This window comes from Elgaria multicarinata, chromosome 10, assembly GCF_023053635.1.
Source record: "Elgaria multicarinata webbii isolate HBS135686 ecotype San Diego chromosome 10, rElgMul1.1.pri, whole genome shotgun sequence".
NCBI lineage: Eukaryota > Metazoa > Chordata > Lepidosauria > Squamata > Anguidae > Elgaria > Elgaria multicarinata.
In genome coordinates this window covers 50842969-50857864 of record NC_086180.1, presented here as the reverse complement: position 1 = coordinate 50857864, position 14896 = coordinate 50842969, and the positions used below count along the sequence as shown (strand labels likewise).

Below are 14896 nucleotides of genomic sequence, written 5' to 3'. Positions count from 1 at the left end.
GTGAATCGAGCAGAAGTGGAAGCCTGTGTTTTCTCTCTCTGGCAGGAACAGTGGTGTAGCCTGCACTTGTTGTTGTTGTTGTTGTTGTTAACAGGTTTGCTGACATCATCTGCCCCCCCACCACCTCAGACTTCCCTGTTCACAACAGCTGAGGGGAAATGAATTTTCCCAGCAACCACTTCTTGTTCCCTGCTGGAACGCAATGTGTTTGAGGATGGCTTGGTCTTGAATGGGCAGTTAAGACCCATTAGCTTCTTGTGGAGATGAGACCCCTTGGAGCTGGTTTGTAGATCTGGATCCTCGCAGCTGCCTGGATTTTTGGACTCTTCTTGGGGGCGTGGCTATGGAGTGTGAGCCGCGCACTTCAATACGTACCACCACACCACTGCACAGGGACCATCTTCCCCTCCCACCCCCAGCCACCGGCATGCCGTTCAGAAAGAGCGCAAGCTTCTGTTCGTTCTCTCTCTCTCTCTCTCTCAGTTTCCCCGGGCACTGCAGTGGGAAGGCGTCTCTTGACTGGAGGACTGGACGATGGGGCGGGGGCGGGAGCACGTTGCCCAAGCTGAAACCAGCCCTCACGATCGCCTCCGCCTTTTGCAGTCCGCTCTTGGCAACAGGTTGAAGCGCGCGCGTACACGCACACACACACACACACACACGCACACGCGCGTTCTAAAACAGCCCCTTTGAAAGCGTTCCTGCCAAACGGAGGAACCACGAGGAGGAAGACCACGACGAAGACCACCAATCCCGGCCGGCTTCTTGTCAGGTGGCTCCGCCCATTGGCCCCGCCAATCCCCTGCTGGATTTGCATAAAAAATGCACGAAAGCGCTGGTGTGCGCAGAGCGTCGGTCGGGGTGCCGAGCACGCGGGAGCGCTATTCGGAAGCTGCATGTAGCCTGCGGGAGGCACAGAGCCGCGCTCTCGCTTTCTTGCTGCCTTTGCCGGCTCTTCGCGCTCCGCCTTTCTCCCCCGCCCGCCACAGCCCCCTGGATTGCCAAGCGGGGCCCCTTTCCGAGCCGCGGTCCCTCCCCCCGCGCAGCGCCCCGGCCGTCTCCGCGATGTGCGGCCGCGACCTTCGGCTGTGCCTGCTGCTCTTCCTCGCCACGCCTTGCATCGGCTCGGCCCGCGGGCTCTTCCTTTTCGGGCCGCCCGAGTTCTCCTACAAGCGCTCCAACTGCAAGCCCATCCCCGCCTCCTTGCTGCTGTGCCGCGGGATCGAGTACCCCAACATGCGGCTGCCCAACCTGCTGGGCCACGAGACCCTGCAGGAGGTGCTGGAGCAGGCGGGCGCCTGGATCCCGCTGGTGCAGAAGCAGTGCCACCCGGACACGCGCAAGTTCCTCTGCTCGCTCTTCGCGCCCGTCTGCATCGACGACCTGGACGAGACCATCCAGCCCTGCCACTCGCTTTGCCAGCAGGTGAAAGAGAGCTGCGCCCCGGTGATGTCCGCCTTCGGCTTCCCGTGGCCGGACATGCTCGACTGCAGCCGCTTCCCCCAGGACAACGACCTGTGCATCCCCCCGGCTAGCAGCGACCACACCCTCCCCACGCCCAGAGAAGGTAAGAGGGCGCCCCGCGTCTAGCTGCTTGCCCGGCGCGCTCTGCATGTTTCACAAGCTCCTGCTCGTGCACACACACTGGCAGCTGTGCAGGGCAGTCCTGTGCAGGTTGATCTGGAGATCAGCCCCAAAGTGCTCCGTGGGATTTGCGCCCATCCAAACCTAGGTCTGCAGCTTTAGGTTGTAATCCCAAAGGCAATGACTGGGGAGTCCGTCCCCATTGAACACAATGGGATTTACTCATGAGGATTGGCAGGCATAGGATTGGTCTGTTTGCCTCGAGCAGAAGGGAGGATTGACGTTAGTGTAAATTATCCTTTGAATGGTATCCCATTGAGTTCAGTGGGTTTATGCCAAAGTAAATACACCTAGGGGCTGCAGCTCACCAGCCCAATCTTATTACTTAGGTGTAAACCACAGAGTGTTCAGTTGTGCTCATTTCCAGGGGAGCATGAACAGGCGTGTAGCCTTAGGCTGCCACCCTAAACACCTTAGCAGGCGGCCAGTCCCACTGAATTCAACAGAGTACACTGTGAATAAGCATATGTAGGGCTGATTTCCCCCTTTTTTTCTTTAACAATAATAATAACAATATTAATAATAAGAAGCTAGATACTAGCAAAAGCCTGTAGAACATAATAGATCCCCTCTTTTTACAAAATATCACAGCTGTAATGGATTTGGCTTATTTGGAGTCAGAGAATTGGAGCTTCAATAATATGATAGAAGTCAGTTGCTTCTATGGTCTTTAAAAATAAATGTCTCACATTTTAGAATATCATAGTACTAAAGAATGACTCACTGCAGTGGATAGTCCTTATGCCCAGAAAGCTACTATTTAACAGGACAGATGCCACAAAACCTAGCTTTTCTAGATTCGGAAATGTTCAGTGCAGTTCTAAAGACGAGTTCAACTGAATTCAGCGCAGTCCTATGCATATTTACTTAGGAGCAAATCCCATTGAGTTAAGTGGGATGTATTCCTAAGTAAGTGGGTATCGGAGTGCACAGTTAAATTGCTAGTATATGTGTATTTAGGATTGCAGCTGAGTAGACTGTTCCTGTTCATTCAGAGGAAGTTCCATCAATCTCCTAGCAAGTGTTTGTAGGAACGCAGCCTTAGATCTGATTAACCTATGTTGTACGTAACAAAGCAATCTTATATATGTTTACTCAAAAGTAAGTCTCAATGTATTCAAGTGGGGCTAAATCAGAGGTAAGACTACACTTACCTGAGACTAAAAACCAGAACTCAGTAGACCTTACTCTTGTGTAAACATATCTACAATTGCTCTGTGAGTTACAATACTCCTTATACAAATGTTTTAAATAAATAAATAAACTGTTAGAGCACGTCAAATATTTTAATTATGGACCCTTTTCTCCTTCAGCTGCTATGCTGGAAGCCTTTATTAGCCTTTAGAATAGCTCATTTCCCATATAAACTGTTTCAACCATCCTGAAGGTGTTGTTAACAAAATTGGTTGGCGTAGGTAAGAAAAACAGGCAGATTTCTCTCTCTCCCATTAATAAGAGTTGGGGGGGGGGAGAGAGAGACGGGAAGATGGAAATGCACGCCATTGAAGTCTAAATAAATGCGTTGATAAAAGAAACAAGTGCAGAGAGAGTCAGACTCACGGCTTCCCATTTTAAAAAATAAATCTGCTCCCAGGCAGTCTCAGTTTCGTACTCTGGAGGATGGTTTTAATTAGCTGAGGGAGATGATATTTTCCCAAGTTTTTTTTTTTTAAATAAAAGACCAGGAGAGGCTGAGGGCAGAGAGATTTCCTGAAGCAAACCCTTCAGGGAGTTGTATTGTATTGTCAATCTCCTTTCCTGCACTCCCCCCATCAAGGCATTGATTTCTGTTCCTCTTGGGAGAGCGGGGGAGGGGGGTATGGTGGGAGGGGGGTAGAAGTCTTTAATCCCCCTCAGAGAGTTCATATACATCTCCTTTTTCAATATCCCCTTGAGAGTTCCCAGTGAATTTGTTACGATATTTAGCGTGACTACCTAGTTTTCTCCCTGGTAACTTTTTACCATTAATACAACGCATTTGCTATGAACTCAAAATACTCTTAAGTTGCCCTGCACTACAGAAAAGAAACATACTTGGTTTCCAAACGCCACCTGCTGTTCTCTTTTGAACATCCCTGCTGAAGGTTCTCTTTTTAAATATCTCTCTTCTAGCACCAAAAGTCTGTGAGGCCTGCAAAAGCAAGAACGAGGATGACAACGAAATTGTGGAAAACCTTTGCAAAAATGACTTTGGTAAGTGTAAGAAAGGTGTTTTTAAAATGCAAATTCTGTGATCTGTCTATCATATCTGAGTGCTATGATAATCACTAGATTTTGCACGCACACACACAAAAAGTGCAGCTGACATTTCGCTTTTCCCCTCCAAACCAAGTGAATTAAAGCATTTATGTTGGCAATGGAACAAAATGCACACAGTCACAGCTGACTGCTTATCATCTTTGTCGAGGAGGGCTGCAAATATTCTGGTTGTGTACAGCTCTTCTTTGGAAAGACTATGGAAACCTTGTTCTGTTTGTTTGACTTGGATCCAGATTGTATGCAGCTGAGGCTTCCCCACCCATCCTCCCCATGGGCAGCCCCTCCAGTTCCCCCAAAATGCTATATACAGTGGGTCAGGAAACCCTGATGAATGGGATAGGCTGTGGTACAGGGGAAAAGGGTGATCCCTGAAAATTGGGCAGAGGTACCTCCTGTGAGGTGGAGAAGAGGAGGTGGGAATTCTGCTTCCATCATCTCAGTTTCATGCACCTAAATCTGGATCAAACCAATCATTAACAAAGTTCTGGTCACTGACCTGTTTCATGCACCCTGATGGCAATTTGTGGATTTTTTTAAACCAGGAATAGCAGGGACAAGAAGATGCAACCCATTTCCAGTTTGCTCTCTGGTGTGCCTGAAGCCGAAAATCTGGATTGTTTTCGGGTTTAAAGCACCCCCCCCCCCAAGTTAACACAGTAACAAACCATGGGTTAGCACTGGGTTGTTTAACCCTGGTTGTTAATTGAAACCTGAAATGGCTTGCACACTCCACTCAGTCCTGCAGCTTCTGCGTTAAACAACCCAGGAATTGCCACCTGGACGTCAGAACTGGGTTATTATGGCTGGGATCCAGCAGTTCTCTACTGCTGGTGGTGAGCACCGCCGATTCCTGATGCACACACAGCCGGTGGCAATGCGTGTGCAGCCCCTGCTGCCAGTGGCAGTGTTTTAGGACTTCCATGGGCAAGCCGCCAAATGACTAGAAACTTCTGGAAGGGGCAGGTTTTGCCTTCCAGAAACCTGTGTCTCCAGTTGTTTGGGGCTTGCCCCTGGAAGTGCTACATTGCCGCTGCCAGCGAGAGGGGGATGCGCCCGCATCAGGAACCGGCGGAGCTCACCACCAGCAATAGGGTACCGTTGGATCCATCCCACTAGCTGAATCCAACAGCATGGCTCATTCCCCATGAGACTGTTATTGATTGTCTTTGAGCCACCCAGCACCAGGAGAGATGGGTAGACTTTGTCTGCAATGCCACACTGTTCCCAAGTACCACATAGAAGTGAATGGCAGTCATTTACATATATGCAAGGAAGTAAAAGTGTGCGCTCTGGGACCCAATTAAAAGCTAAAACTGCCCCTAATGTCCCTTGTGTCTGGAATAGACAGGAAGTTTCTCCTAGTTCTAAATGTGTATATTTGCTTTACTTTATGGCAGTCAATAGACACTGGTTTAGTTCTGAGTGGCTTCTCTCTGCGTACTCCTTCTCTTTCATCTGTATAGCCCTGGCCCGATCTTGGTCATTTTAGAATATGACAGAATCCACGACCTGGCTAATGATATATATCGACTTATGTATTGCTATTATTAATTTTAATAATAAAATTGGAGTCGCAAAATTTTCTGTGGTACAAAAGTTAGTCTTGTGCAAGAAGCAAAAGTCAACTCTTAAAACGTTAGATATAGATCTAGTTTTTGAACTTATTAGTGGAATTCTCCATTAGAAGTGCTCATAGCAACATAAAATGTTGCATGTTGTCATGGCTTAAACATGTACTTTTCTGACTGCTGTTTGTGTGCCACATTTATGCTCGTACATGAACGAAGCTGGACACATGTAAAGTAGAGCCAGATGGCAAGGCTGTGATGAGGACCTTGTCTTGATTCTGTTTCCCTCTTGTCCATCCCGCAAGGGAAGGGGGATGATGACGGGGGCCTCAGCTCCTGCCCTGCTGTGAATCTGAGAGCAGAGGGTTTTATCCTCTCCAGTTCCCATCTTTTCATGGGGGAGGGAGGGAATACTACGCACCCATCCTGCTGAGAACTGAGTAGGGTAGGGATTTCTCCAGACTTATTGTTTTGGTAAGAAAATTGGGATGATATAAAAGAGAGGAGGGTGTATTCTAGTCCAGCCTTCCCCAACTTGATGCCCTCCAGATTTATTGGCTAGGAGATGCTGGGAGTTGTAGTCCAACAGATCTGGAGGGCACCAGGTTGGGGATGCCTGTCGCAGTGCATTTCAAAAGTTTTAGTTTGTATTGCATTGCTGACATGCAAAGTGCTTTGCAGATCTTACGCTAATCTGCAACAAACCACAACAACGTTTACAACAGTCATGGCAAAGTCTTCGCATTCCAAAGGGAAACATCCTTACAAAAAGTTTCTCTTGAAAATCCGACATTCGAGGAACTATTGCTCAATTGGTTTAGAGGAAGCAGATGGTGAATTACGTCACAGAGGTGAGGTGACTGGCGAATCGTTGCAAAAAGTGGGTCACAAGTAATTGGAAAGGCCTCTTGGATAAGGCAGATAAAATGTGAGGGAATAGTTGGCATAGAAATAAAGTTTATTATTATAAACTTAAGTTATAATTTGATCAGATGATAATTGTAAAGGTATTTGCAGTAGAATTTATGGGGATTAATATTCTTATCAGGAAGGAATAAATTACTACTCATGTAATTAGTCTTATGTTTTCATCTGGTACATCCAACAAGAGGTCTTCAGATTGTTATTGTTGTTGTTAGATTTCTTAACAAACTTTGTGTTGTTTTTCCTCCTTCCAGTTATTCTACCAAATCAAATGCAGCTGTTAAACCAATTCTCTTTCACCTGTTCTTTAAAATACAATACAGGCGCAATACTGCCTCCTTCCAAGGTTCACCTAAGAGTCTTTCTAACCTCATAAATTAAGACTAGAGTTTTCAGCAACAGCCGAGATCAAATTTCCTGTGAAAAGTTAGATCTTCTTCTTCCCCTCCACAGCTTTGCTGCGAATACGCCCCTGCCAAGTTTAAACCCTAATGCATAATTAATGTACAAAGTGGGCTTCTTTCTGTGTTTGCAAGTGACAGAAGAACGGGAGAGAAAGGTCCGTTTAGAAAAGATTCTCTCTCTCTCTCTCTCTCTCTCTCTCTCTCTCTCTCTCTCTCTCTCTCTCTCTCTTTCCAAAAAGAAACACGCCCAAAGGTTGATTCAAACTGAAATGACTTGCATGTCCTTGATGGCTTAGAAACGGAGCCACCTGCCGTCCATTCTGTCAGTCCCTGACAGTTTAATTAGCAATAGAAGACCTCCCTCCCCAGGTTCTCTTTATGCACACTAATGGGAAAAAACTCTCTCTCTCTCTCTGTTTCTCTCTTTTTCAATGGGTTCCCCTCCCCCCTCCCTGTTATCCCTATTAGCCCTGAAGATAAAAGTGAAGGAGATCGCCTACATCAATGGGGACACCAAGATCACTCCGGAAACAAAGAGCAAAACCATCTACAAGCTGAATGGGGTGACAGAAAGGGATCTGAAGAAGACGGTGCTTTGGCTCAAAGGTGGCCTGCAGTGTACCTGCGACGAGATGAATGATATTAATGCGCCCTATTTAGTGATGGGACAGAGGCTGGCTGGGGAGCTGGTGATCACCTCCGTTAAGCGATGGCAGAAAGGTCAGCGGGCATTCAAGAGGTTCTCACGCAGCATCCGCAAGCTGCAGTGCTAGTTGCTTGTCACTTTCAGTCATGTCTAGTCGCCAGCAGCCTCTTCCAAATCGCTTCCACCTTCCTGCTTCATCTTCAAAAGCACAGCAGGTGTGGGAGAGGAAGTGCCATTTTAATGTTTTTGTTTTGTTTTTTAAAAGGGGGAGAGGGAAAAGAGAGAGCCCCTCCCAATTCTGTACATATAGTAAAACTATCATTACAAGAATCATGAATATTTTTTCCTGATTGTATCAAAGTATCTTGCTTAGAGCTAGTTATCTGCATTGGTGCAAAATGTGACTTTTATCGTTTTAAGCTTTCATTTTGGTTTTCCATTTCAAACTGTCATGTAATAACTTCTGTAGAGCAAGCATTTCTGTATATGGTGTATTACCCACCACATTGTTAAGCGTCAGGCTCAGTTTGTCCAGTTCAGTATTGACCTTGGTAAAAAAGCTATCACAAGATTATGTTGCCCTCTGATTTTGGTGATTCTCTGATGTGTCTTCAGGAGATAGTAAATCTCAGCTATTGCTCCCTGGGTGTAATTCAAAAGAAAAGGTTGCTATCTGAAAATGACCAGAGAATCATAGAATAGTGGAGTTGGAAGGGGCCTAGAAGGCCATCGAGTCCAACCCCCTGCTCAATGCAGGAATCCACCTTAAAGCATCCCAGACTTCATCCCCTGAAGTGAAGGAAACGAGAGCTAAAAGGGTGCAACCCTAGACTCTTTCCTATTATTGGCCACAATCCAACACAGTTTTAGGCATGCTTAAACCTTTTGATTTTAGTGGGCTTAAGTGGGCTTGAAGTTGCAATCCTGTGCACACTTACTTGGGAGTAAGTACCTTTGCACTGCATGTCTGTTAGATTGTGGCCATTACGGCTTATTGTGGCCCTGAACATTGAGCCTAATTTTATTGAATATGAAACATGCCATATATTTTTATTCACTATAGAAAAATCACCATTGTTGCATGTGCTACTTGTGCAGGAACTGCATCAATAAAGGCATATTAACCATTTGCACCCAATATTTTATACAAACCTGTCAATAATAATAGTTTTAAGTTAACTGAACGCACATTTAAGAAGAGTTTTTGTTTTATGCTATTTTGATACTTCTGCCTTCACAAATCAAGCCTTTCTTTAGTCTAACTGTAATATAACTAGTGGTTATTCTGAAAGAGTTGTAAAATATTACTTTAACAAACCTTGTAAATATCCCAGATAAACCTTATATTCTTGTATATAAACTTTACATCATAGTTTACTCTTTGTCTTTGTCTTTTGTGAAATCAAGGATGTCTGTGAGGAAGCAATAATGTTTGTGGAAAGAACTCTTAAAGATCAGAACCTTTATTTATGCCACTAAAATTGGCCCAAGACAACTTACAATATTTTAAATGTACGTAGCTTTGGATATAGTATTTATGTCCATCCCATTGAGATACACCACAGCATGATTCATACCAGTGTAATGAGAAGATAATATGGTAATGATGTACGTTAATGAGAGTTCACATAATTCTCTTACTATAATGAGATTTGTCTCACTCCAATAAAGAAGTAAAGATGAAATTGCTCCTCTCAAGCTACTACATGTTTCTGCGCTGCAATAGGCCATTCTTTTATTTATTTATTTGATTTATAGCCTGCATTTCTATCAAGAAAATAGCAATCGAGGTGGCATTATTTGCTTCCATGAGATTTCCTCATTTTTGAAGTTTTTCTAGTTCTAGCATTGTTCAGATTTACACAGCTTCAAGAAAACAGCAAACAGCTGCAAAAAGTCTGCAAACTCATTTTGCACTTTTATTGTAATACCTTGAAAAACTTGCACATCTCCCCCTCCAACCTGTGGTTCTAGGTTCTCATCTAATTCACAGGAGAGAGATGTGACTCATCCCTTTGAACAGATATGCAGGTTGCTTCCAGATGAATGGCTAATAGCAGTATTTCAGACAAAGGGCATTGTGTGGTTATTCTGCCTTTCCCTCCATAACAGATTTTCTTTTCTAGTAAGAAAAAAGAAGAAACATGAGGAAGTTACAAAAGGAATATGACATTTGGACCCCACTCTGTAAAATTCCACGAATGAGGCAGGATGTTTGCACAATAAAAGCCTCATCTGGAAGCACGTACGAAATATCAAAGGGTTAGGTAGGCCAAACAATCAAGAGGGATGCCCAAAAGGTATTGTGTACATATGTCCCTGTATTGTAAAGCCTGATCTTTGAGCCACGGCTACATCAGCTTACCATCGCCAAAGGGATTTATTTATTTATTTATTTATTTTATTACATTTCTATACCACCCAATAGCCGGAGCTCTCTGGGCGCAAAAATTAAAACCATTCAAAGTATAAAACAACAGTATAAAACCATAATATAAAATATAATATAAAAGCTCAACCAGATAAAAACAGCAGCAATGCAAAATTACAAATTTAAAACACCAAGTTAGAATGTATTTATAGATTGTTAAAATGCTGGGAGAATAAAAAGGTTTTCACCTGGTGTCTAAAAGCATATAATGTAGGTGCCAAGCGAACCTCCTTAGGGAGCTCATTCCACAGCCGGGGTGCCACAGCAGAGAAGGCCCTCCTCCTGGTAGCCACCTGCCTCACTTCCTTTGGCAGGGGCTCACGGAGAAGGACCCCTGAGGATGACCTTCGGATGGATTCAGGCCTCCCCTGGATGGAGAATACTTGATCTCAGGGAGGAGGCCTGCTTGCATCACATCCTTCATCGCTAGATTGGGCTGGGCGTCTTGTCTAAGAGCTACATGCACACAGCCATTCTTACGCACATCTACTCCTGTCAAGTCAGTGACCTTACACTGATGAAACAATGATGAATCACTTTACGCAGTGTTGATGAAACAATAGTCTATAATCCAGAAATAAAGCCAAACAAGGCATAAAAACCTCAAAAGTGTTTTAAAAAAGATTTTAGAAGAAACGATAACGAATACGACTAGTGGGAGCATTGATTCTGTGGGATTGTGTTACGTGTAAAGAGGGCTGCTGTTTGATTGTTTTTGCCTTGGATAAAATGCTTTAATGGTCCAGTCACCCATCTTCCTCATGCTCTTCTTCCCCTTTTTGTTATTTTCATTGCTGTACTGCCCAATAGCAGAAGTTCTCTGGGTGGTATACAATAGTTCATAAGATAATAAAATGCAGCATAAAATACATCATAAATGTCAACAATGGATTCCCCTTGTCAGCACACAAATAAAAACGTATATCCAGAGGAGGGCCCGCAAATAGAGGTTGAATAATGGCAGGAAATAGCAGGTTAATAATGCTGGTATGTGCAGACTGATATGAATCAAAGGTTTTTGTCTGAAGGAGATGCCAGAAAGCTACACTCATGGGAACATCACACATACCTAACGGCACATAAAGAACTGATTTAATCAGGGGCATTTCTAGCCATTTAAAAGATTCAGGGCCTGGGCCTATAGAACACAAATCTGCATAAGCTAATTTATTTCTATATATGCAAAGTTAGAAATAATTACTAGGATTTGTTTAAATTTCACAGGCCAAACCAATTAATTTTTCATTCAAATAACTTGAAATATTTTTTCAATTTTTCGCACCTGCCCCAGATTATCTGAAACCAATGGAAAAAAGGCTTCCCCCACTCTAAACTTAGTCTCCATGCAGGAGAAAATTTTGTGGGGGCTGTTGCAGCATGTGGGGAGGGAAGAGCTAACACTACCCTTCCCAGTGGCAATCCCTCTTGAAAATTTCCCCCTACATGTCAAGCTTGGGGGTGGGGGACTTTTTCTATTGGCACCAATGGACATCCAAGGCTCTGGCAAATAGATTCAGGACTCTGAGAAATAGGGCTTCTTCACACGAGTGAAATAAGGCATGCTCGTGACTGGCCACTCAGAGAAGTTTGTGGATCCTTTTGACAATGTTGGCAACCTCCTGCATGTCACGCGTGCCTTCCTCTGGTAATACCCTTTTTTAAAAAAAACCAAACGTTGATATATTTCCTACTGTGAACAGAGGAAGTTGTGCTACAAAGCACCCACTAGAGGGTGCTGTCTCATTCAGTATTATGAGAATGGAGAGGAGGGGAAGTTTTCAATTACTGACCATGTGGTTGGTTGCTCCTCTCCGCCCATGTAATGCAGCCCCATTATGATTGCACAAGAAAAGCAGGAAGCAAAGCCTTCGTAAGGAAACACGATGTCAATGCCCTTGAGCTCCACAGCATTTCCTGCCAGCATGGATGGATCCTTCATTTTTTCAAATGATTACAAATATAAAGTACAATATCATAACCTTTAACAGGATTAGCAGTTAACTCATGGATGATCTAATAGTAAGAACAACCTCTGTGGAAGGACAGGTGGGATCTTCTTTCTATAAAACACCTGCCCCCCACAAATGCCTGTCCAATCTTTTCTTTAAGGCTTCTGAGAAAGGAGATTCTAAGCTAGTAAATCCCAATTAATATGTAGGTCATGGGAGGTTTGTTATTGGGGCACCTGCCTGTCAGAAGGGAGGTTCCAGAAATAAACCCAAACAAGGCATTGGACAATGGGTGATTTCCAGGTCATGAGGTGGCACAGATTCTCTAAGCAAGGCCAAAATACAATTAAGTGGATTCCCTCACTAAAATTGGGAAGCTCTAGTTTAGGACTCTTTCTATCAGTTAAAGAACATTATGGTCAAGCCAGAAGCGAGAAAGTACTGCTAAACCACACACGACTCAATCACACTGCAGCAATGCTGGCTGGCTCAGGGGGCTGATTTTGTGAAATCCCAACTAATATCAAAACATAGCACTGAGGTTTCAGTATATAATAACCCCTGCAATGCAGTTAATCTGCGTAAGAGGATAAGGGCATTGTGCTCAGGAGCAGTTCCATCAAATCTTGTCTTCTCTTTGAGCCACCATTTAGCGATTAAGCTTTTGAAGTAGGGTAGCAGCCAGATGTGTATGAAGCCTTTTCAAGGTTCGCTTTAGTTATGGGTAAAGAGTTAAACAATGTCCTCTCAATTAGATCTTCAAGTGGTCAGATTAGCCACCATTTGTCTCTATATGCACCCTGCTGCTTGTAACTGTCCAATGCCAAGTCATTTATTTCCCTGCTACTGCTTGCCAGGGGCTGCTCCATTCACATCTCAGACAGCTTCCTTTCATATGAGCGTTATAACCACAACAGACCTTATTGTGGACTCTTTATTTACACCACCATTTTTTTGTTATTAGGCTGTGAAAGGGAACAAGGAGGGATAGAAAGTAAATGGGCTGTTACCACACTGAACCAGAAGTCGTCTTCTTCCTCTGGATCTTTGAAGTTACCCATATAACACTTGAAAATATATTAATAGGTGAAATAATTTCCCTGTGGGTGTGTTTCTCCTCTCTCTCTCTCTCTCTCTCTCTCTCTCTCTCTCTCTCTCTCTCTCTCTCTCTCTCTCTCTCTCTGTGTGTGTGTGTGTGTGTGTGTGATAGAATCATAGAATAGTAGAGTTGGAATTCCCTTGCTCAATGCAGGAATCCACCTTAAAGCATCTCTGACAGATGGTTGTCCAGCTGCCTCTTGAATGCCTCTAGTGTGGGAGAGCCCATGACCTCCCTAGGTAACTGGTTCTATTGTTGTACTGCTCTAACAGGAAGTTTTCCCTGATGTCCAGACAGAATCTGGCTTCCTGGAACTTGAACCCATTAGTCTGTGTCCTGCACTCTGGGATGATCCAGAAGAGATCCTGGCCCTCCTCTGTGTGACAACCTTTCTAGTTTTTGAAGAGTGCTATCATGTCTTCCCTCAGACTTCTCTCCTCAAGGCTAAACATGCCCAGTTCTTTCAGTCTCTCCTCATAGGTGTATGTGTGTCACAGTTTTGAGTTGGTGGCAATCTTCCTTCCATTGAAATTATTTGTATGAGTCAAGCAGGCAATATTTGGAAATAAAATATAAACTAACTCGATAAAATTCTCCCCCAATGTAATTGCTGCAGCACTTGCAATCTCCAGGGCCACCTTCCTGCCAATGCCTTACTCTTAAAATGGACCCTTCAGAGTGATACTGAGCTGAAGGTGGTGGTGGTGGTGGCAATGGCGGCTTTCGCTCCCTGCAGCAGCAGCTTATGCTCCATGCCCCTCCCCGCAGTAGCGCACAGCAGATTGCACTTTCTCACTGCCCACCCTCAGCAGCATTCTCCTACCCCAATGTGTGGCAGAGGCTTGCTCTGCACTCCCCACCCCTGTCAACAGTAGTGACAGATCCTTCAGCCTCAGGCACTAGGAGGTTTTTTGCCAGCTCTGACATGGATAAACTGTGCATACAAATCACGCATCAAAATGCTGAAATGGGCTACAAATGCAATTCAAAATAAAATATTAACAGATGGTAGGATGACCAGATGACCCAGAAAACCCTAGAGACCTCCGGAAAAATGGAGCTCTTCGGGGCAACCGGGACTGGGCCCCAATTTACCGGGGAAAAGGCCCGGAGGATGCATTCCCAGACTTCCAGGAGCACGTCTTCCAGCCTTCCCACGGCTGATCCAGGGCCGATCCAGGACTTGGAATGGCTGTTTCTTTTGGCATTTTAAAGATTAACATAAAGATTTATTATGGCATAAGCTTTCATGGACTAGAGTTTGATGAAAGCCATAATAATACATTTGTTAGTCTTTAAGGAGCCACGTGATACTGTTGTTTTTCTATTAAAATGTATCCTATAAATAATCCAGCAGGGGGCACTCTAAGATCCGAAATCCTGCTCTCTGGTGGGAAAAGCTCAAAGTTTCAATTTGACTAAAGCTGAGCAAAATAATTCCAATAAGCATGGTTAGAATAATGGCAAAAATAATTAAGTTACTAGAATTTGCACATTTCTTGTACATGAAAATTTAGCAAAACCTGTCTTCCATTAAAAAAAAATGTTATGAGCAGTGATTTACCAGTTCAGTATATTGCTATGCCCGTCTCACTTGTGAAAATTGGTCCTGATGATCAAATCGATAAGGTTTGAACTTTCAGTTTTGTAAATGAATGTCCATCAATCAAATCCCAGTTTAACAGGCAATGCCTGTATTAATAGATCTTATCATTAAACATAATTGTAAGTAACTATGGGTGGTCCAAAGAGGTATTAGTACAATCACTTTCAATTTATACTGGAATGCAGCTAAAAATACTTATACAATTGGGATTTAAAACAACAACAACATTCAAACACCCCAATTGTCCCAATTTTCTGATACTGTCCCTTTTCCTTTCCTTTCTTGCTTGCTGAAATTTTGTATGTCTCAGGGTCAAACTAGTCAATATATTAAATATGTTTTCAACCAGGTAACCAAAAATTTGGG

At 43.9% G+C, this 14896-nt stretch overlaps 1 protein-coding gene across 1 annotated transcript; it reads left to right on the top strand.

Moving 5' to 3' along the window:
• The first annotated feature begins 1140 nt into the window (after window positions 1-1140).
• On the top strand, window positions 1141-8122 carry SFRP2 (secreted frizzled related protein 2). Its single transcript, XM_063135373.1, has 3 exons — window positions 1141-1567; window positions 3757-3837; window positions 7268-8122. The coding sequence occupies exons 1-3, from the start codon at window positions 1237-1239 to the stop codon at window positions 7570-7572; spliced, it is 717 nt and encodes a 238-aa protein (XP_062991443.1). The 5' UTR covers window positions 1141-1236; the 3' UTR covers window positions 7573-8122.
• The last annotated feature ends 6774 nt before the right edge of the window (window positions 8123-14896 follow it).

Excerpts from the sequence above, each read along its gene's own strand:
- SFRP2 (XM_063135373.1), top strand. The coding sequence starts at position 1,237 with ATGCGGCTGCCCAACCTGCTGGGCCACGAGACCCTGCAGGAGGTGCTG. Across the intron at positions 1,568-3,756 it reads CCTCCCCACGCCCAGAGAAG|CACCAAAAGTCTGTGAGGCC; the intron begins GTAAGAGGGCGC and ends TCTCTCTTCTAG. Across the intron at positions 3,838-7,267 it reads CCTTTGCAAAAATGACTTTG|CCCTGAAGATAAAAGTGAAG; the intron begins GTAAGTGTAAGA and ends TATCCCTATTAG.